The 21,307-nt window shown below is 39.6% G+C and overlaps 1 protein-coding gene across 2 annotated transcripts in view; it reads right to left on the bottom strand.

The window, feature by feature from the left end:
• Positions 1-21,307, bottom strand: part of LOC104931914 (cadherin-12) — a 98,156-nt gene that overhangs the window by 42,073 nt on the left and 34,776 nt on the right. The window contains exons 1-3 of one of the 2 annotated variants that reach the window (XM_027287844.1): positions 10,813-10,898; positions 5,125-5,249; positions 1,790-1,959 (exon numbers count right to left, since the gene is read on the bottom strand). In XM_027287844.1, coding sequence (XP_027143645.1) covers positions 1,790-1,959; positions 5,125-5,237 — 283 coding nt within the window. In that variant the 5' untranslated portion in view covers positions 5,238-5,249; positions 10,813-10,898. Of the gene's footprint in view, positions 1-1,789; positions 1,960-5,124; positions 5,250-10,812; positions 10,899-21,307 lie in introns of those variants that run through there. The other variant, XM_019274219.2, reaches the window with a different exon arrangement.

Below are 21,307 nucleotides of genomic sequence, written 5' to 3'. Positions count from 1 at the left end.
ATGAGCCCACAAGAGCTTTGTTTAGCATTTTTCATTGATGTGCATCCAGCCAGAAATATTCTTGGTGTTTCACCAGTTCACGGTTGAGAAACCTAACAGTGTTTTCACAGGTCAGTAACTGATGGAGTGCAGTTACAACTCACATGCATGTGTTATGGAATGAAAGAAGAAAGTATCAGCCCCCACTGAAGCTGTGAAGTGTGTGCATCACAAACTCTATGAGAAGTTAGCATCTCCAAAGAAAACAGTGCAGCTCGGAGCTTTGGAAAGAGAAAACACTGCAGCATTTATTCTGAGCAGTCGACGTCTCATTGACGGGATTATGTTTCCCTTCATATGGATGCTTGTTCTGTTTGCTACCATAGCTAATCCCCTATACAGTTTGTTACTGTATTTCAGAGACATACTGGGGTCAGGCGTGTGTTCTTTCAGAGCACTTTGGGCCTCAGCTGAAGCATTAACAGCTTAAGGCCTAAAGACCTTGACTGTTAAATTACCTCTCAGTAATGGTATTTAGCAGACAGATGGGCCACTAAGTCTGGCTTAGTGCACTGTGTGTGTCTCTCTGTGTGCGGAGCATCCACGACTTAATATGTCCAAGCAGGCTGCAAAGTGAAACTTAAGGACTGAGCTGAGTCAAAGAAAACATAGCAAATGACATGTATATGAATTTCAGTTTAGTCCAACAAACCATAAACACACGATTTGAGCTCCTCTCACTTTTAAACAAAAGGACAGTTGCAAACAAACATTTCTTTACAAATATACTTTTAATAATATGATTTAAAGCTTTTAAAATGAATAATGTATGCTTTCCAAAGTTTGTGCAGTTCGATTGTGAGCTGGCCAGAAGTCAGATACAGAAACCGTCAAAGAATGTGTGAATGAATCAAAATAAAACACACTGTGCAGCACTCCGATTGTATAAAACAGACAGAGGCGCATGAACCAGGAAAAATGAGCAAATCTGAGCAACTAAACAAAGTCTGGAGGGCAAAACACTTCTGAAACGCTCCCAGTGGAATATGAAGCTGCGTGGAGAACGGACCAAAACAGGGAGGCATGCCAAGTAGGATATCTTAACAAATACTGGCCACATGCCATTACATTTATAGTTTTCAAGGTCCATGAGGATGAATCCTAATGCTTTGGGTGACCCTCTCTCGACCTTTCATTGAATGCTACCATTGTACAAAATGAAGATGACAACGGAGCTGCCAGACTCACACTCAGAACTCTTGTTTACGCCTTTGAAATTTTACTGCAAAAAAAGTTTCTTTGGATTGATGTGTGACTTTCTGACCTTGCATCTTACTGGGCACATTTTCACAGATTATAAACCCAATGTCCACCTGCTATTAACCTGCTGTCTGCATCTGGGTATGTTATGTGATCAGGCGTTCACACCGTATGATGTGGTGATTTACACCTTACATCAATAAGCATTTTTTGTATCTCGATTAACTCCCTGGAAATCAAGTGTCGACAGTCAATTCTAAACTTAAGGCGGGATAACAAAAGAAACGGGCTATCAGAGAGAGGAGGAGCAGCAATCCCAGATAACATGGCAACATTGATTCAACACTGATTCAGTGTTGGTCTGGATATCATCAGATATAGGGACAACACATTTTCAGACTGAAAGACAGTTATGAATAGAGTGGATGTGAGAGATTTTCACTCCTGCCTCCCCGTTCTTCTGTTGGAAATGGAAATATGTTAATCATATGTTAAGACTGGCTTCATGTGAGAGCTCTTATCATCTTGTGTCAACCTCCAGCAGTGCTACCTGTTGGAGACATCTCAGGGACGCTGGCACTGTAAGGACCGTCAGGAAAACGTGGCTCGTTGTCATTGATGTCCTGCACCTTGATGATGAACTCGGACTCTGGCTCCAGAGGGACACCTGTGTGCATGTCAACAGCCTGGGCCCTCAGCGTGTAGAAGGACTTTTCCTCCCTGTAAAAGCATCACAGACACATAAAATACACTCATGTTAAGATGTCTAATCAGCTGAGGCAGCATGATGATCATATGGTGAGGCTTTAAGATATCTTCCATGGTATTTAAGTACTCAGCCAACACTGTGGGCTCAGATGTAACAATAGTTCTTATTATTTCCACACATTGCAGATCAGACAAGAATAACTGAATGAATGAACAATAAATACCACCAAGAAAAAGACATACTGCTACACCTACATGAACACACACTTAAAGGGATAATGAATGGCTTTTGTCAAGGTCAGTCATTGGGGGACACTATGACCTGTGATTAGATCAGAATCTTATTGTCATGGCAACACATGTACCGTCTCCTCTCCCTCCTGTTCTACCTAGACTTTGTATCATTAATCCATTGTACTGAATATTATTGTATACTCCTGTGAGGAAGGTGTTTATAAAAAAAAGTGGCACCATGCTACACGTGTAACCAAATATATAACTTGGTAAAACTGAACAAAACTCAACCCATAAACATCAAATGTTAGTAACCACACCCTCAACAGCCAAACAGCTTAAATTCTATTTTGATAAATTCACAATATAAACACTTTAAATAGATTAGGTACATTACAAACAACATAAACAGATCACAAATCAACGTTAATGCCAACATTGATGAATAACTTCTGGGTGTCTTCATTTCCTAGTTTAGTTCATTCAGCTCACTTCATTCATTCATTGCCTCTGCCACACCCCCACTTTGCTCCACTGCACCGTACTTCTCCACACTTTCACTGCCAGACTGTCCTTCACTGCTCCCGTGCAATGCTCTGCTGCTCTCACTGTTTGGGTTTCCGGTTGCCGACTCTTGGACTCCTTCTCTTCGCCTGTTCCCCGATAAATCACCCTGCCTTCTGAATTCAACTTTGAGACTCTGCCTGGTGTTTTTTTGGCTTGGTTTCGCTTCAGCTTTCGGAATACAAATCTGTGTCCTGCTGTATTCCTGTGGAGGAGCTTGGTACATTTCGCCTGCTTGTACCTTTGTCTGTACCTTAATTAAAGTACCTTAAGAACTGTACTGTAACTCGCCTGTGTGCATCTGGGTCTACCTCTGAGCTGTTATACTGGGACCCAAAATGAACCAATAACCACACTGGTCTGTGTCTGACTTTAATAGTCTGCATCTACATGTGACTGATCAATAATGGAACTTGAACAAAAAAGTGGTTAAACAGACAAAGTTATGGTAGAACTTTAGACACAATGACATGTTGTCATCATAATACAGTGAAGCAGATCGATTTTTATACTGGATATACAGTATATTAGAGTAACATGTACTATAGCTCCATACTGTAATACACCCCACTACATATGTAATTCTCTCTATAGTGAATGTTGAATATTAAATGCATAAACAGAAAAATGACAGCATCTGTCATTCTAATGAATGGTGTTCAAACATGTACATTTTCCACATTATCATGAATAATGAATTTGGTCTGTAAGCAAAGTAAAGGCAGAAGTAGTGTGATGTTATATTACGAGGAAAGGGACAGGGTGGATGACTGCTTCAACAGCTTGTGACTAAACCTATGATGCCTGCCCCAACACTGTTCTTATTTTGAACCACCAAAATGATGTTGCCTAAATCATAGAGGATTCATATCAAATGTTATGTATCAATAATAAATGAGCAAATTTAGTAAGAAGAGACATAGTGGTCAGGTATGAGGAGGATGTCTTTAGATTCCTAAATTGTGTCTGCCATTAGCTCATTTTTTTATTTAGCTTATTAGCTGGTAAATCTAAAAAATTATACAGCAGCTCCACAGGAATCACATGGAATGACAATCAATTAACACACATAATGAGCTGATGTTGTCTTTATTATACCAGCTGGCTATTGTGTGTGTTGTATATCTTATGCAGAAAAACATAAAATGAGTAACACTGATGTTTTAAATGAGATTGATCTGATCAGACACCAATCACTCAGGTATGGAGTGTGTGTGCTGCCTCATAATATGAGATGTCTGAATGTGCTGAGGACAGGTCTGAGTAACAGATCAAAGAATTTGAAGTCGTATCAAATGTCAAAGACTGCACACTGTTTATAACACTGTAATATATTTACAACAAACTACATGACTGACTGACAGTTAGTGGTTCACCAGGAATGTCCAAAAATCCCATTGGTCACGCTGTGCTCGAACCCAGTCTGACTGCTGAGCCCGGCTCTGAGTTCATTATCTATTTATCTACTTCAGCAAGTAGTTAGGCCAAAATTATGTCCAACGTTATTTAGAATACTATTATATAGTACCTAAAAATATATATATATATATTTGTGCGCTACCAGGGCACCCCTAACAAAGTCATTTAAACCTTTATTAATTCCTTTTACATGAAAACTGAAAGGGGCAATGTGTAAGATCATGTCGGAATTATAGCTCATACAGTACGTGTCTGAATTTGAAAAGGTTATGACGCTATGTCAAGACCTATCTATGTATTGTGTTGCAGAAATATTCTTTATAGTAATATAATAGTCTTTCATGTAATGATACTTGTATCTCAAGAGGCAATAGAGGTGTGTATTCTGCCTGTGATCCTGTAATCATTACTGCTATAATAGTTTTAAAAGTCCGCTGTATAATTCTTAGGACATTGCAAGGTTTATTACTTGTGTCTAATTGTAGGATGTAGAATGACGACTTGACAAGGGGCACTTGAAAAATGAATAACATACGTCATTATCACTAAGAGGGTTCTTTCTCCTTGCTTATCGTCGATTTAAATTCATTCTCAGAGCTGGAAGACCGTTGATGGCGGCCGTATGCTACACTAAAATCCCCTTAAGGCATAAATAGTGTTTCTATTTTGCCTTCAAATATGGATACATAAATATCCATTGATAACTTGAAAGAAGGATAATTCAGTGTCCTACAAAACTGCAAATAACCCATTCCAAGACTGAGAGCTTCATGTGCTTCATGTACTAGATTTTCTTGTGATGATGAGGTTTAACACATTAATGCCTTCATCAGCAGCTTCAGTGAACTTAAAAATACAATATACAGTCAATCATACCTCTGTGATTTAGATAAATCTGTGTTCATTAGATGCCAGTTAGAACTTTGGACAATATTGACGTAATTATTGATGAGTACTGACCTGTCAAGCCCCACCAGTGCGTGTATATCTCCTGTAATTTGATCGATGGTGAAGATGGGCCCAGCTCCTTCTCCTGACAGAGTGTACTTGACTGCATTGTCTCCAAGGTCCATGTCTGTATGGAGCTGCAGAGGAACAAAATACACCGATTAAATCATACAGCTCCTGAATGTGCTGCTGTGTTTGTCTGCCTCCAACTGCAGCAATCAGTCACAGTAAAGCTTGATTTATTGCCAAGGTCAGAGTCATCGCTCAGCCTGGTACAGTATCACAGAATGGTGTGTGAATGTGAGTGTCTACTAAGTTTTAATGGTGAGACAGTGTGTGTCATTTGACACACAAAGTCATAGAAAAAAATCTGTCCAATGTTCATGTTCCATGTGAAACCAAAAGTCAACAGTGACCTGTTTTAAGTTAAGAAATGTATCTTATGTAACATGTGTAACCTGATATTCAAAAGTAGTTTTGGTGCCTAAATCTAACCAGACTGCAACAGTTTTATACCAACCACGTGTTTATTATTGTTACCATGCCAACAAAGTGGCTTCTTCTTTTCCTGCATGTCCAAAATGTTAATAATACTACCATCTTTAACAGTATAGACACACAGAGAGCTTAAAATGAGTTAAATAACATGCTAAATATCCTTTAAAAGTCATATAACGTGCTGTCACATCAGTAATAGTTTCAGTTTCAGGTCTATTTGTCAGATGTAGGTTAATACAGGCTCAACTGTACAATAAAATGTGGTGGACCAGCTTTAGAAGCACGAGTTGCTATGACAGTGATATACATAGAAGATAAAACAAAAGAAAATAGAATAAAATAAAAATGTAAGTAAAAACCGGACCCAGAGAGCAAGGCAACATTGATTCAATGTTGATTCATGTTATTTCAATGTTGGTTCAATAATAAAACAGTGATTGAACTAACATTGATTTTATGTCTGTCTTGATCTATTTTTTTCAGGGTGCAAACCTGATGAAAAATCACTTATATTTTCATTTAAATTTCAGTGTTGAGGGACGTTGATTCAATGTCTGGGGAGAGATATAAATAAAATATAACTAATTAAAATATATAGAAATATACTATGTGTGTATACATATGTATGTATGTGTATATGTGTATAAGTGTGCTGTGCACTATATAAATGTGAGAGGGTAGTGTTTAAAAGTGAAGAAGAAATATCGACGTACTAGATGCAGTAGATATACTATACTATATAAATATATGAAACAATGAGGATTGTAAAGTCTTTTGGAGACTGGTGAACAGAACATGTTGTTTACTAAATGCAGTTTAATATGCACACAGAAAATATTCACACATGATAATGTTGGATACATGTACAGTAGCTATAAAGAACGTACATGCTTTCACACTTTAACATTGATATAAAAATAACTGTTATTAGGATATAAAAATTAAAACAATTGTTGATTTAAAGAAGTTTATCAATTTATCTATAGGAATATGTACTGTGGTCAGTTTCCACATTTGTTATCTAATAAGTCTCCTTCAAACACGGCAGAGGCTAAAAATGAATCAACACTTATCTAATATATCTCCAAACCACGGCAAAGAAACAGAGATGAATGAGAGGTTTGTGACAGAGGTTTCTTTTTCTATGACTCAGTAAATAGTTACATCATGGTATTCTTTGGCAGACTGCGTATTTCACAACATAGAACGATGCTTTTGAAGGTGATGGAGCTTTTGAGACCAAAGCACTGAAACTTTGGACTGCTTTGCCTACACCCTTACAACACGCTGCTTCTGTGGACCCTTTTAAAGGGCAGCGTTTGGGTAACCTGAATGCACCATGTCCACATCTCATCATGCGTGTACTTGAACGGTGTATAAAATGAATATACTTTTATTTTAGTTTGTCTTTTATTTTTATGTATGAGTATTTTTCTCATCTACCTTGTGTGCTGTGATCTGCTGTGAGATCAATAGTCTATTTTATCTAGTGTTATCTTATCTCAGATGAATGAATCAATATAAATGCAGGACACACCGATCCGAGAGCTCTTCAGTATAAACTCTACAGTCTGCAGTTGAACTTTAAAACTGAAGATTTCAAAGTGAACGTCTAATGACTCAGCTCTGACAGGTTCTGTCTTCTAGACCTTGGTTCTACAATTAGAGGTATTAATCACATTATATAGAGGAAATGATCATAAATCAACATGCCGTTCTCCACTATGTATGGCACGCTGCTGAATTCTCCAAAAACTGAGTAAAAGTCATCAGCAGGGCAGCACTGCAATTAAGTGATTTATTAATGCAACGCTTCAGGCAGACAGTCCTCCTCAGCATGAACACCGACCAAGTTCAAGCTGCTCATGCTTGTACACACACATATATATACACACACACACACACACACACACACACACACACACACATGAGAAGTTGGTTTCTTGTAGATGCTTTTTGCAACACTGAGGTGAGGACACCTCTAAAGGAATGTTTCTCTGTCAGGTTTGTGAAGAGTTTGTAAGGTTTCAGCTCACTGACAGTCGTCAGATGATTTAACTGGTCAGTGAAGATATCGAGCTCTGAAAGGTTTGGGATCAGTGAAATCCTAAAAATTCTCACATGCACTTGTTTATCATTTAGCTTTGCATATTAGCCCAGAGGTCATGATTTTATATTTACACTGGCATTATTTTTAACATTTTTTAGCTTGCTCTGTCCCCATGCTAGACTAAGCAATATCAGTTGACTCCATAATGCAGTTTCTAGCTGGCACTCCCCAGTCATTCAATTTGGCAGCTTGGTCAGTACTACACCTAAAATTATGAAGGTACCCCTCTATCAATATTTCTGTGCGGTGTTATGTTTTAATTTTCTGTTAAAGCCAGGTGATGTGATAATGGGGTGGCTGTGGCTTAGGAGGTAGAGCAGGTCGTTCATGAGCAAGATACTGAGCCCCAAAGTCCTCCTGAAGGCTGCACCATCAGTGTGTGAATGGTTAGTTCCCAAAAACTGATGAGCAGTCTGCACCTTGCATGGCAGCCACTAAAACTTTCACAGAGTAGACTGCTGTTTGTGGAACACGTAGACTTCACATTGACTTCCATTACATTACACATTACTTATGTTATGTCATGCACTTTTAACATTAACGCCACTGCTGCACGTTCAAAACAGCTGCTTTAGTTTGTGTGTTGCCGCTGTTTAAGATCCCAGTTCGACCAATTGGGGTCAGAACATATTGGCTTCTAGAATAAACAATGAATTTCTAAACTACTGAAAACAACATTTCTAATGACTGTAATTTTTAAAGACCTAATGGTATCTTTCCAGACAGACAGACTGAAAGATTTATAGACAAAGTATTGAACTATCTTTATATCCGCAGAAATATCAGAATCAGTAACTTGATCAAAACACATGAGGTGACGCTCCCAAGCAGTGAATTCATTACATTTCTCCAAAAGTGGTCTATTTATGTGAAAGTTAAGAACTAACTGACCCACTGGGCTCCAAACACTGATGTGAAATAAGGGCCTGAATATTGATGTAATTTAATTAAAATCCAGCAGAGCTGAAATGTCGGTGTGAAAGTTAATAAGGAGCAGAGAAGGACTAACTGCAGGCCGAACACACAATATAAAGACACAGTGGTCTATGTGAGGTCAGTGCACAGAAAAAGCTTCTGTTAAACTAAGGCGACACAGTAGCTCATAGCTTTTGAAATAATAATTTCTTGATATATATTTCAAATGAGAAAGCATATGCCTGGTGCATGCAGCAGTGGCATTTCAGGACACGGTGTCAGGTCTGTTATGTATAAAATGGTTTTAGCTGAAGTAAGGTCACTGTGAGATACAGTGTGCAGGGACTTCATGCATTTCCAGGACAGAGCTGAGAAGGGTTCGAGTTTGAAAGGCTTCTGCAGAAACCTCTCTGCTGTTCATAATGATGATTTCAGTGAAAAGGAAAGGTGTAGTTAGAAACGTGGACATGTAGATTGGCTCTGTGTTGAATTGATGGATGTGTTTTAAAGTCTGATCTAGAATCTTGGATTGACGACCAAAGATTTGACCGTGTTTCTTTCATGATTGTCAACTTTTATCTGTTTCAAACAAGAACCCCTTATTAGCATTGTATGTTAATTGTGTATGTATACTTATATGTGATGATGTACCTCATATACAGCTGAAATCAAAAAATCAAAACATCATTATTAAAAATAAATTTGGATGGATGGATGGATTAACAGCTTTTTCAGACATAAGGCGGTTTGCTATGATTTGGTGGGTTCAGCCATAGACTGTATAAAACATGGACAAGTCTCAGTGATGTCACCCACAGGTTTCTGAAGAGCTATTGTGAAGCTCAGTGTGGTGGCTCCGCTCAGCACCATCTTGGCAGCCCTGCCTCCAGCTAATCCAAAAAGCTGAGAGAGTTGAGCTGAATGAAGCCTGGTTTGCTCAAACAAGGAGCTAAGCGGCCGCCCCCAGTGCAGTCTGATTCAGAAGCATTCCAGAAGTTTGCACCTTGACAAAGACGTGCCCAGTGGTGCAAGTTTAACCTTTCGGTGCTCCAGCGGTGCACTTTTCTCAATGCAGCAGAAACGCATTGTGGCATGCCACAATATATTGAAAATGATGATTTTCAGCACACAATGCAGCTGTTGTCACATTGTGTTCTGGCTTTTTTTCAATGATACTCTTATGGCCTTGTACCTCAGTGGTGTGTGTATAATTACTCTCCTGCTATTCAACGTGAAAAATTGTTTGTTTGTTCACTTTCCACCAAACTAAAAGGTCAACTGACAAAGTAAACTTTTAAGCCAACATGGATGAGGTGCTCAAATCACTGAAAATTGCATCATCTGACAAAGACCATGTGAAGTGTTAAACTCTGCTGTGACGATGTCATATCTCAGTTTGGGCTTGGAGATGACAACCTTCTAACAAAAACCTCGTGCTTCAACTGAAGGCGTGGAGCTTCAAAGATGTGAGCAACAAGCAGGCAGCGACTGGGTCTAATATTTGCTGCGATATGGGGAACATATAAGATCCAATGTTTTTGAAGGTTGTACCATAATATTGTATGAAATGACTGGTGGACACCCCCAAGTGCAGAATGAGTCCTCAACAACTTCTTAGGGTCAGGAAATGACAAATTCTACTATTACTGTCTAAACTTGATCAACATGCAGACAAACCCATCAGTACAGCTCATATTTGACCCTGAATAGAATGCATCATTACATTACTTATTAATAAATTATAACATCAACTTCACACATTAGAACAGAGAGCAGCTCTGACACTCATCTAATTAGGAGTCTCTCCAACCAGCACCATCCTTACACCAACTTACATCACTTCATCTCAATCTTGAATTAATCTGCTATATTTGTCTATTATTCATCATGGCCAGTCATAATCAGAGGTGACACGACTTATTTGGCAGCTGCTTATGGGATCATTACGGAAATGAGGTCTGATATTCTTACATTTTTCATTGTGATGAAATTAAGACATTCATTTGCCTCCAAAGTCGCTAACTATCCTGGATCTGATCGATGCGTTGCTTTGTTTCCTAAATGGCTCTGATACAATATGATGAGTGGCAATGCTGGAATATTTAAAGTGGAAATCATATTTATTGTGATAAATAGCTGCATGATAGATGCTGCTGTTGTTCTAGAGTCAGACTCACGGTTGCGTCTGATGAATGTTGATGACCTCACAATGAGTCGTTTTGTTCAGCCATCATACCCTGCAGTGACAGATGGAAGTGCCACCGCAAAGGTCAGGCAGACATATGTAATGAGGGCAATGAGGTGATGTGTCTTCACCCCCAAAAGGCCACAAGAGCTGCACACATATCCTGCTGGGAGACAAACAAACATGATAGTTCTACAGAATGACTGCAGCAGCAGCAGAACCACCTCTGCAGTGCTATGAAGGAAAGGTTCCATAAGAAAATATTGAACTGAAGGCATGGTGTTATCTGTGTTTTTGTGACTTGTCACTAGACGTGTAAGCTGTTATCATTTTTCAATACATTTCTGTTTTATCTAGCTGGACATAACAAACTAACTTTTTCAAGATAGCTCCTTCTGTCAAATATCTGAAAAGTTGGGCATTAATGGTTAAATTTATTGCCAATGACATTGAAATATTTCTGATATGGGGTACAAAAATCTTGTTTGTCTGTTTATTATATTTACTAATAAATGTAATTAACATTTGTTTTAATCTGTTTTGAGTTGAACATAAATAAAATATATTTACTAAATATCATGAATCAGTTAAATTAACTGAGCAGTTCATAATATTCTTTCTTATCTTCAGGTTTTCCGTGACAATTTTAAAGTTAAGGGAGTTAAGTTATCTGATTTGTTTTATATGAATTTGTTCAAGAAATGTGCTCATGACAGGTTAAATGTAATAAAATACATGTTATGTAAGCTTTAGGATTATTAAATAGTTTAATCTTACCTTTGGTAACAAAAAATAAGCTTTCTAGTTCAGCTAGTTCTGTCACATTTGCAATTATTTGACTGATTTTGGTGAAACTGGATCATATTTTATGGAGAAACTGTTTTCTGGTTTTCCCTCTGAAGTCTTTTGTCCTCAACTCTCTGTGATTTACAGAGTTTCCTGATGGACAGTGAAGTAAACTGCTGCCAACTGTAGCTGCCGATAGCTAATGTTAGCTCAGTTTGTTAGCTGGGCCAAGTGTTTTTATCACGTCTGGCAAGAATGAAGTTTTGATTTCAGAGGTGGGTGGGGGGTATTTTTAATAAAACTCTAACTCTTTCAGTTCACTATGTTTTATAGTAGTTCTTCTAGTTTTCTATTGCTACTTTTGAGTTTACTGTTCCCTTTTGTGGTTTGACTGGTTGTAAAGCATGTAGCAAAACATTATTACCCAATTCTGTGTTTCACCTCGTTAGTCATCTTCACCGAATGAAGCCAATCGAGGAGCTTGTGGGTGGTCTAAACTAAAGAAAACAGGCTTCAGCTTGAGCGGCCGTTTTCCGCTTGGTCCTAGTGCCTGATGTGTCTCTGTTTACTATAGCGTAACATTGTTTTTGGACGATAAAAAATTGCAGGGGACCAAAACGGCCTTTTGAAAAAGTGCAGGGGACATGTCTCCTGTGTCCCCCTCCCAAATTACATCTGTGACGTCTGGTGCTATGGGTTAGGGTTAGGCTTATACTCTGGTATCTGGCTCAGCAATGACAAAAATGTAATTTTGTAGGTTTATAAGTATTTATACTCATTTACTTGTATTCAGGCCTGGTCCAGATATTGCTGCATGGGGGGTGTAAGTGCATAGCACACGGTATTGGCTGTTTTAACTGCCAATCGATATCCACGACAAGAAACACATACATATGTGGAAGCAATAAGCATCCTGCTAGTTTCATTGGAGCATAAGCAATTATGAAATCACCTCACATCACAAATGAAGCAAACCAGACAATGTCTTGGTCCAGTTGTTTGTGTGCACATGGACAGTAGTATTTCAAAATATTCTTTTCTCATAAAATTATAGGCACATCAAGGAGAGAACCTAGGCTAAATTCAATGTTCAAAGATGACACATTGTTCTTCTTCTTCTCAGGGTTCACAGTTTAGTGTAAGCAATTTCTCCTAAAATTCTGCATCATGTGTTCAGGTAAAATAATATGTAGGTCAGTGTTGGCAGAAGGCCCCTCTGATGTCAAAATCAGGTTTGGCCTTCCATCTAGATTTCGCTCATCCACCTTCCAGCATGCAAACTTTACCTGGCTGCAGGAACCGCCACACTCAGATTTGTAGTTTGAGGTCACATCTGGACTAAGACAACTTGCTGTAAAGGGTCACATGTCCACAGATGATTGCTGTACTCAGATCTGCCCAAACAGATCAGAGATGAGCCTTTAGAGTGTGATAATAAAACTACGATTCTAACAATACAGACACGTACATGTTTTCAGTAGAGCAGAACTAATGCCTAATCTTGTCACCAACAATGACTTGACAAGACGGCGAATCTACTCATGGGAAGGAGAACAGTTTTTCCTTCAAAGACACACACAAACACACACACTCTACACACCTATACACAGTCATACAAACCCGTACACACTCGTACACAGTCATACAAACTTGTACACACTCGTACACAGTCATACAAACTCGTACACACTCATACACAGTCCTGCTGCGCTTGCATTCTGGAAAATAACCTTATTTGTCACAGAGGACTACTGAAGCGAGAAATCCAGGGAAATACAGCTTCCACCTCAACCTACACCCAGCATATGTATTCAGAGTGTCTGCATGACTTTTGCGCGGTGTGTATCCTGTCACAGTGCAGTGAATCTGTGCTGCCCGCAGTATCGTAGAGGTGTGTATGCAGTGGAAGAACGGCTCTGTGAGTTTGACATTTTGTTCCTCGCAGCCTTCTTCTCACCTTCACCACTCTCTGTTCTCTCTCACATCTGTCCTGCCTGGAGAGAATCCACAAGAGTTTAAAAAGTTTTTGGGATTACACATAGAAGCATTTTCTGATCTGATGCCCGTATCTGCAGGAGGACGTAATTTGTCTGGTAGAAATCTCATGTTAAACATAATTAGAATAATAATTTGACATTTTAGCAGCTGCTACAGGAGGGAATAGTGCTAGTGTGAGTGAGTATTTGCAGCCGCATGGTGTGGCATTGGGTCAAAATAAACTCCAGTGTGTGTTCATGGTGGTCTAGACTGGTCTGAAATATACCAGCACATGTTTATGAGCTGTAGCTAAGGATGATCTTCCCCTGTGATGCTCATGATGCTGATGTAACAGTGTGAATATCCAAGATGTCTTTGAGCCGAGCTCCCTTTGTTTGTTCAGTTCTCAGATTTATTATTCATCAAAAAGCACCCCCAACCCATTTCCAGATTGTGCAATGGGACATTTTAAGCACAGAAAAATATTTTTTGCGTACACATAAATGATATTATATTTATTTTAATATCAAAAAAAGATTTAATTCCAGGAAACATAAATCTATGCTGTGCTCATCAATACATCTTGCCTGTTAGCTTTCACTGCGGTCTGCTCTGAGCCTGCTCAACTTGACTTGTCATAATTTCAGTCAATCAGAAAGTTGGAGGTAATTCCTGACGTTCTGCTGTTTTGTCTCTAATCTGATTGTGTTATGGGAATTTTTAAAGAAAAACCCTTAAATAAGGAGGATTGGATTGATTGAATTTAATGTTCTTGTTCAAGAGGTGCGTTTCACAGTGCAACACACTAAAGGGGTTACAGAGAAAAAGGCTCTCTGAGGAGTGTTAACAGTTGGTTCTTATACATTTTCCTGAAGATGGGCTGTCTCAACCCCTGTAAATTGTTAACAGTCAATTTGCATATAATGCATTTAAACAGCTTTCTTCTACATATCCCCTAATGAGTATCCAGTATGTCCCCAATCTAGATGTCACCTCTCTGACCTGTCCCTGGCTCATTCTGTTCTGAAATCCCTCTATTTATACATTAACCTGAACTTTACCTTACCCTGCCAGTCTCAGGAAAACAGCAATAAAGGGAAGTGCCCTCAGGACATGTAATATAGGAACAAACATTGTATAAGTTAAAACATCTAACTAGCTGTGTAACCATAATTTTTATAACAGATTGCTACTGGGATTACTGATTACAAGCATGAGGTCACGATGGTGTTTTAAACAGTCTTGATTCCATTTCATGAACCTTCATTAAATATCTGTTTTATGAGTCCGTAGCCTCGTTATCATCTAGCTAACCTCTGTGCAGTTGCTAATTAAGCTAGTTAAGCACTGCTTCCCCACCTCCACACTGACTACTTACAACTGTATTATGAACAAAAAAGACAATCTGAAACATTGTATTTTCTAACCTGTTTTTAGATCATCATGAGCTAATATGTAACTCTTAGGGATTAGGGACTCTTAGTTTTAGGGATAAAAGCTCTCTGTCAAACTCCAAGTGGCGTAAGGTCATCTGATTCCCTCTGCCCCGCCTCCTTCCAGGCAGCGCTGCCTCCTCTGGTGATAATCAAGCTGTGACCCTGCTATTAGCACCAACAGCAGATTAATCAGGAGCCCCGGGGCACAAGTCCTCTCTGGCTGCACATGAAGCTGAGCCAAGTTTGCTCAGCCTGACCGCCTCGCACGTGTTCTCCTCCCCCGTCTGTCCATCCCCAACTACTGCCACTGTACCGGAGAGTGAAACAGTCAGGACAGACAGCCTAAAGACTCTACGTTAGTGTGTCAAGTAGTGATCCAGGCTTGTGGGTCTGGTTCAGTTGATGACATTTTTTTCTATGGCATGAACTCTCATCCAGACCACAGAGGTTTACTTTTTGTCACATCTCAACTGTGCTTTACTCTATTATTCTGATTGCTCATGACTTTGTCCACCTCAGAATGAGTTCATGTCATTTTTTTTTCCTCTTTCTGTTTTAATTAGTGACTTTCAAATATACTAATGTAATGTATTGGTCCTCTGGGACTCCAGTCGCTCTGCAGTTTTAATAGATGAAACTATTTATTGAGTTCATGAGTCCTAATTTAAAGTATCACACACATTCAGGGAGGTAGGTTGCATGTGTTGAAGGAGACAGACAGACTTCCTCATGTGCCCTATATGTTTTTTTGTTTGTTTGTTTATATATGCCAACAAAGTGGAACTTTTCCTAAAATAAGAAAAAAATATATTTTGTTTTGCTTTTTCTCATTAAATAACATTGCTAATGTTTTGACAGGGCTCCACACTTTAAAAAAATAAACACTTAAAAAATAAACATTTTTCAGGACATTTACAAATTTTTTTCTTGATAACATCACAGCACTTGCTCTCAAACAGTCATATCATTTACTAACAGGCCTAGTATTGACAGAACCAGCAGAACCAGACTGAACTATTTAAATCCTCCAAATGCGTGGCTGATCTTTCCGCGGAGGTCTCCAGTGAATTCACTTCTCTTCCCCCAGTTTTCCTCTAACCGGAACATTGTAATCATATCACAGTTCAAATCAAGTAGAATTGCTGAGCATCAAATGCAACAGCAAATGTAAATTTGATCATTAAAAGTTTGTATGTAGATTTGACCTTCCACTGCATTTCCACTGGGCTTCTCTGAGAAATCTGCTCTCAGCTCTGATTATTTCCAAGATATTTGGTAACATGTAGGTCATTAATCCACATGTTTCAATGACTGGAAAATTTCCAGGTTTTTTCAAGACCCATGGGAAACCTGTTTGAGAAGAAAGAAGTATAATAATGAGGGCTAAAATCTGAATTTTACCTCAATGACAAAGTTGTCATGTCAGTTTTACTCAAATAGTCATATAATGTGCTCTGTGGCTCTGGAGGAACTTCATCAAACCACCCTGATGATGTCATAGTAATGTCATGATCTCAGCTCGGTCACGGAGGCTACAAACAGAAATCCTGTGTTACAAACAGATGCAGATGTATAATTTTAAAGACAATGCTATCCTTCAGTTGAGAACCTCACATGAAATGATGCCATCCATTGCGGAAAGTGTTTGTTTTCAGCGTGCAAAGAAAATGAGAATGAATGGCACTAAAGCACTGTGTAATGGGATCTCAGTTGGAACATTAGGTGGATGGAATACAGTAGCAGCTGATCGCATCTAACAAACGAGCTCATTCACACATCACGGTGGACTCAGGTAGAAGCGATGCAGTGAAACAAAGTGGAGGTGAGCATTCGTGGAGCATCATTGATTCATAGTGATGATCTGACTGTGAGCTGCGACACAGAGGTTAACATTACTCAGCCGCACATTTATGGTGAATTAATCAGAGATGACAACAGAGACTAATGTTAGAAAGCAGCTGCATTACATCATGATTCATGACTGGGAGGTCAGAACGCTGCAGACTTTATCCACCAAAAGAGAAAGTCACATCCAGTCAGCTCAGCCATCGGATACACACTGATTGCAGATTGAGTTTTGAAGTTATCGGAATAAATTATCTTCACGGGACGGATATTGGATAAAAACATGAAGTGGAAAAATCAATCCTAAACACATTTGGTCTCTTTCACTCAAAAATCTTATCATCTGTCAGTGATCCAGGTCTTTCCATTTGAGGATCCACTTCCAATTTTCAGCACCATGGACAGCTCCCAATGCAATTCACTTGTGTTTCCACCAGAGGACACGTTCCATACAGAGCATCCTGTCTGTCTCATGCTGTGGACATGTAGGTGTGTAGAAGTACTAACAGAAGTATATGAAATGAGACACAGTGTGTGTGTGTGTGTGTGTGTGTGTGTGTGTGTGTTTGTGTTTGTGTTTGTGTGGGTGTGGTCTCTCTTCCTTACTCTGGCTCTGCCCTCTCTCACCTGCCCATCATCAGCAATCAGCACATCTGTCTGTCATCTATCTTGACCTCTGCCCACAGGAGCTCTGGACAAACTCCCAGTAGTCGCTGGCCACAGTTTTACTCACAGTTCATCTAAGCTGCCCACTTGTACAAAGCTTGTTTACTTTTGCATCAAGTCAGTTAGTCCGCCTGTCCATCTACCTGAGACTTGGGCCTGTTGTCCCTGTCTCTGGAACCCAGGTTATGTTCCTCTTCTGTCAGATCACAAAACAACCAAAACTAATAATCAGATCAGCGAGCACTCTATAGTTCCGATTTTCTGTCAACACAAATTGAAAAACACCGAAATGAAACGAGAGTCCCAGTTTGGTGTCTGTTTGGTTCTGTGCTCGGTCACTGTCTGACTTCCTAAAAGAGGCAGTAGAATAAATTAAGAAATTGATTTATTAGTGTATTCACTGTGAGAAGTGGGGCCGAGCGTCCCTCACAGTCACGCTGGTTATTCATGAAGGCTTCCACTAAAAATCTAAGTTTGACAATCCGACAGTGATGTGGCCCATAGGAGAGGAGGAAACAGCTGGATTCATTGGTGTGATTCAGGGGAGTGCGGCACGTTTTGATTTATTGCTCTGTGTCAGAGTTTACATGGTGGTAGCACTGCTGCACTCGGCAGATGTATGGAAGGAGGCTGCATCTGATTTAAATCTATTCAGCACAGGAAGTGTTTGCATCAACAGTTACATTTAGTTTGGGATACAGAGTCATGGTGGACTGTGGAAGTACAGACCTGGATGAACTTTTTAATTTTGTAACACTGAGATAGTCACACTGGTTCAATCAGCAGCGTTTCCATCCACATGTAGACTAAATCATAACAGACATAACTTTCTTAACTCATCTTCTGTCACTATCAAGGGCACAGCACAAGCAGCTCAAGCTGACCAATTACAGTTCTTGTTGTCTCCATGAAGGTACGTCTGCAGCTGCTGCTGCAGTGCTGATGTGTAGTTACATTTTTCAGGAGGAAAAAATGTCAATCATTGCCAGAGTTATTTATTAAACAACAGTTTGTGTTGCCACTGAAATTTGGGGTACTGATTTTGTGAGAAAGCCATTCTTCAGTTAGCTGAAATACAGATTTTAACTGTCACTCTGACCGCTTTTTTTTGTCATCAGGATGGATTTTATCATTTACCTGCTCACACTCATATATGGGCAAGGCCAATGCACAAATGATAGTTAGCTTTATTTATTTTTCCTGTAGTATCTCAATAAAACCTCAAAGGTTCTAAAGCAGAGGTGAAGCTAGCAATGTTTTTTTGTTTTATGACAGAAAGGGCTAGCCCCTAAATTCAACCAGGCACAGCTCCTTGCGGACGCTGGGGGGTAATAAGTCTTCATATTCTGCCAGGAGCGTTTCAGAACCGTTTTTCCTGCCAGACTTTGTTATCTGCCTCCATTTGGGTCCTCTTTTGTTGTCTCAGTAGGCCAGGTAGTTAAACTGTTTCCCCCCTTTTATGTTCTGGAGTCTACACAGGATGTTTCATTTTGAAAATCTACAGGATTCTCTATGCTGTGTCTGTCTTCCTGCTGATCTGCTCTGTGTTCCCTGACATGAGTGGTTGCAGCATTTATCAAAAAAATACCAGCTGCGTATTTCAGACCCGAGCGAAGAGATGCTTGTGAAACCTCATCATTGTTTAGAACGGACGTGAACATCTCTGAGAGCCGCGTTCACAGCAGGAACACGTTACAACAGTGCCCAGGCATTTCTCTTGAGAAATGTAAATTTTAGCAGTTCTGAAACTTTTATCTCTTAACCTTTTCCCAAACTTCCAGGACATTCTTTATCTGAGCGAATTGACAACATAAATGAGTTGACACAAAGTTTTTTTCAGGCTACGGCACTGAAGAAGAATAACAGAAATAGTGTCCTATTTCTGCACATTCAACTTTAATACAATTAAATTATTTAAGCTGTTTGTTTTGCAGAAAATACTCAACTTGAGAATAGTTATTTTTGTGTGAGGCTCATTCATCAAAGGAGAGCACTGGAGGTATTGATACTGAAGTATTGATCTGCTGATCTGTGGTCGGAGCTGGCCGAGCTGCAGATTACACACACGCACACACCCACACACATCTGCTGACGGTGAGCAAACAGGGGTGAGTTTAAAGTGTTGATTGTAGACTGCATCATTTCACTGTGCTTGACCTGAACCTCACAGATTGAGAGCACAGCAGAAGCTGACCTGTTGCTCAGTGGTCTCATCGGCCGTGGATCTGTCACTAACTACACGCTCTGTCACTATTCACTTGTTCCCATGAGAAAGAAAGTCTTCTCTCACTTTTGGCTGCTATGCCACGTGGAATCATCCGTTTCCACCTTGGTGCCTGACCCAGCATGCAGATTTGATGATCCACATATTTGATTTGGGCTTGAGACTGGCAATTAGGAATGCACTCATTTGTGCATCCCTGGTGGCTGGGGAGCAACTGGCAGTTAAGTGTCTTGCCCGAGGACACTTCAACATGTGGACAGGGGGAGGTGAGGATCAGTAAATGACCTGGACAAGAGCTGCCCCCGTATGAGAAAGAAAACAAGACATAATACAGAGGTAGTTCATGATCAGAAAATATTTAATGGTAGAAGATATTTCTAAGTGAACGAGGGATGATCACAACAATTATTTTAACAAGAAAGGATTCTTCTTCAAGACACCAGCACACCACTAAAGCTGCTGAAGAACAAAGGTGTAACACATCACAGATTCAACCAAAACTCGACAAAAAGGACATCAAATAAGCTTGTGAGGGCTTTATAATACACATCGGAAACACAGTTTGTAATTGTAGTTCCCAATGTCCAGATATGTAGGAATCTCCGCAGATATAACATGTATACATTAGCCACAGTTGATTAGCAGCAGTGTGGCTGAATGTTAACCAGCCAGTCCATACTTGAATTTTATTAGATGGATGGTCAGGACAATTGAGACATTCATGTCCCCTCAGGCTGAACTGTAATAACTATAGTGGCATCAACAGGCCAACATTTCAATTTGTCCAGTGCAATTTTCTTCCACAACCATCCACTTTTACATGCTGAACCACACTTGAGGCAAACTAAAGAATATACTTAATTCTAGACTGTATAAAACATGGACGTTGTATCCATGACAGCCCCCACAGGTTTCTGAAGAGCCGTTATGAAGGTCTCTGTGGTGGCTCTTATCGTCTCCATCTTGCCAGTCTTACCACAAATGGGCAAAGACGTGTATGTCGGTGGACCTAAGGTGGGCTGAATGAAGACTTGGTGCTCAAAAATCCCTCTATGATGCCACCCACCTGTCAATCAAAGCACCCACACTGTTAATTGCACCTTTACACCTAAATATCATTTGAACAGGTGAGTTGTATATAAATTCACCCTCAGTACAGTTGTCATGAACGGGGAAATTAGCTACAGAGACCAAAACTGTTTTTTGTACCAGGCTGTAAACATGTTTATTTCTGCTGTGAAGTTGGACATTTGAACATTGGGACTTATGGAGACTGACTCACTTCTGGAGCCAGCCTCAAGTGGACGTTTGAGGAACTGCAGTTTTTGACACTTCTGTGTTGGCTTCATTTCAGAGCCAGTAAGGCTTGTCGCTTACATCAAACTGATAATTAATCCATATTTGTATGTCACTAGAAAAAAGTCATTGACTTCATTCGTTGAGTTCACCTATTCACCATCCTGCTAACTGAACAAACCCATACTTTTACTTTTACAACAGCTACTAACTTTTTAGAGACATTAAGACCAGAAAAAGCATGCGTATTATTAAAT

The sequence above is a fragment of the Larimichthys crocea genome, chromosome II (assembly GCF_000972845.2).
Source record: "Larimichthys crocea isolate SSNF chromosome II, L_crocea_2.0, whole genome shotgun sequence".
Taxonomy (NCBI): Eukaryota; Metazoa; Chordata; class Actinopteri; family Sciaenidae; genus Larimichthys; species Larimichthys crocea.
This window is presented reverse-complemented; position numbering and strand designations above follow the sequence as displayed.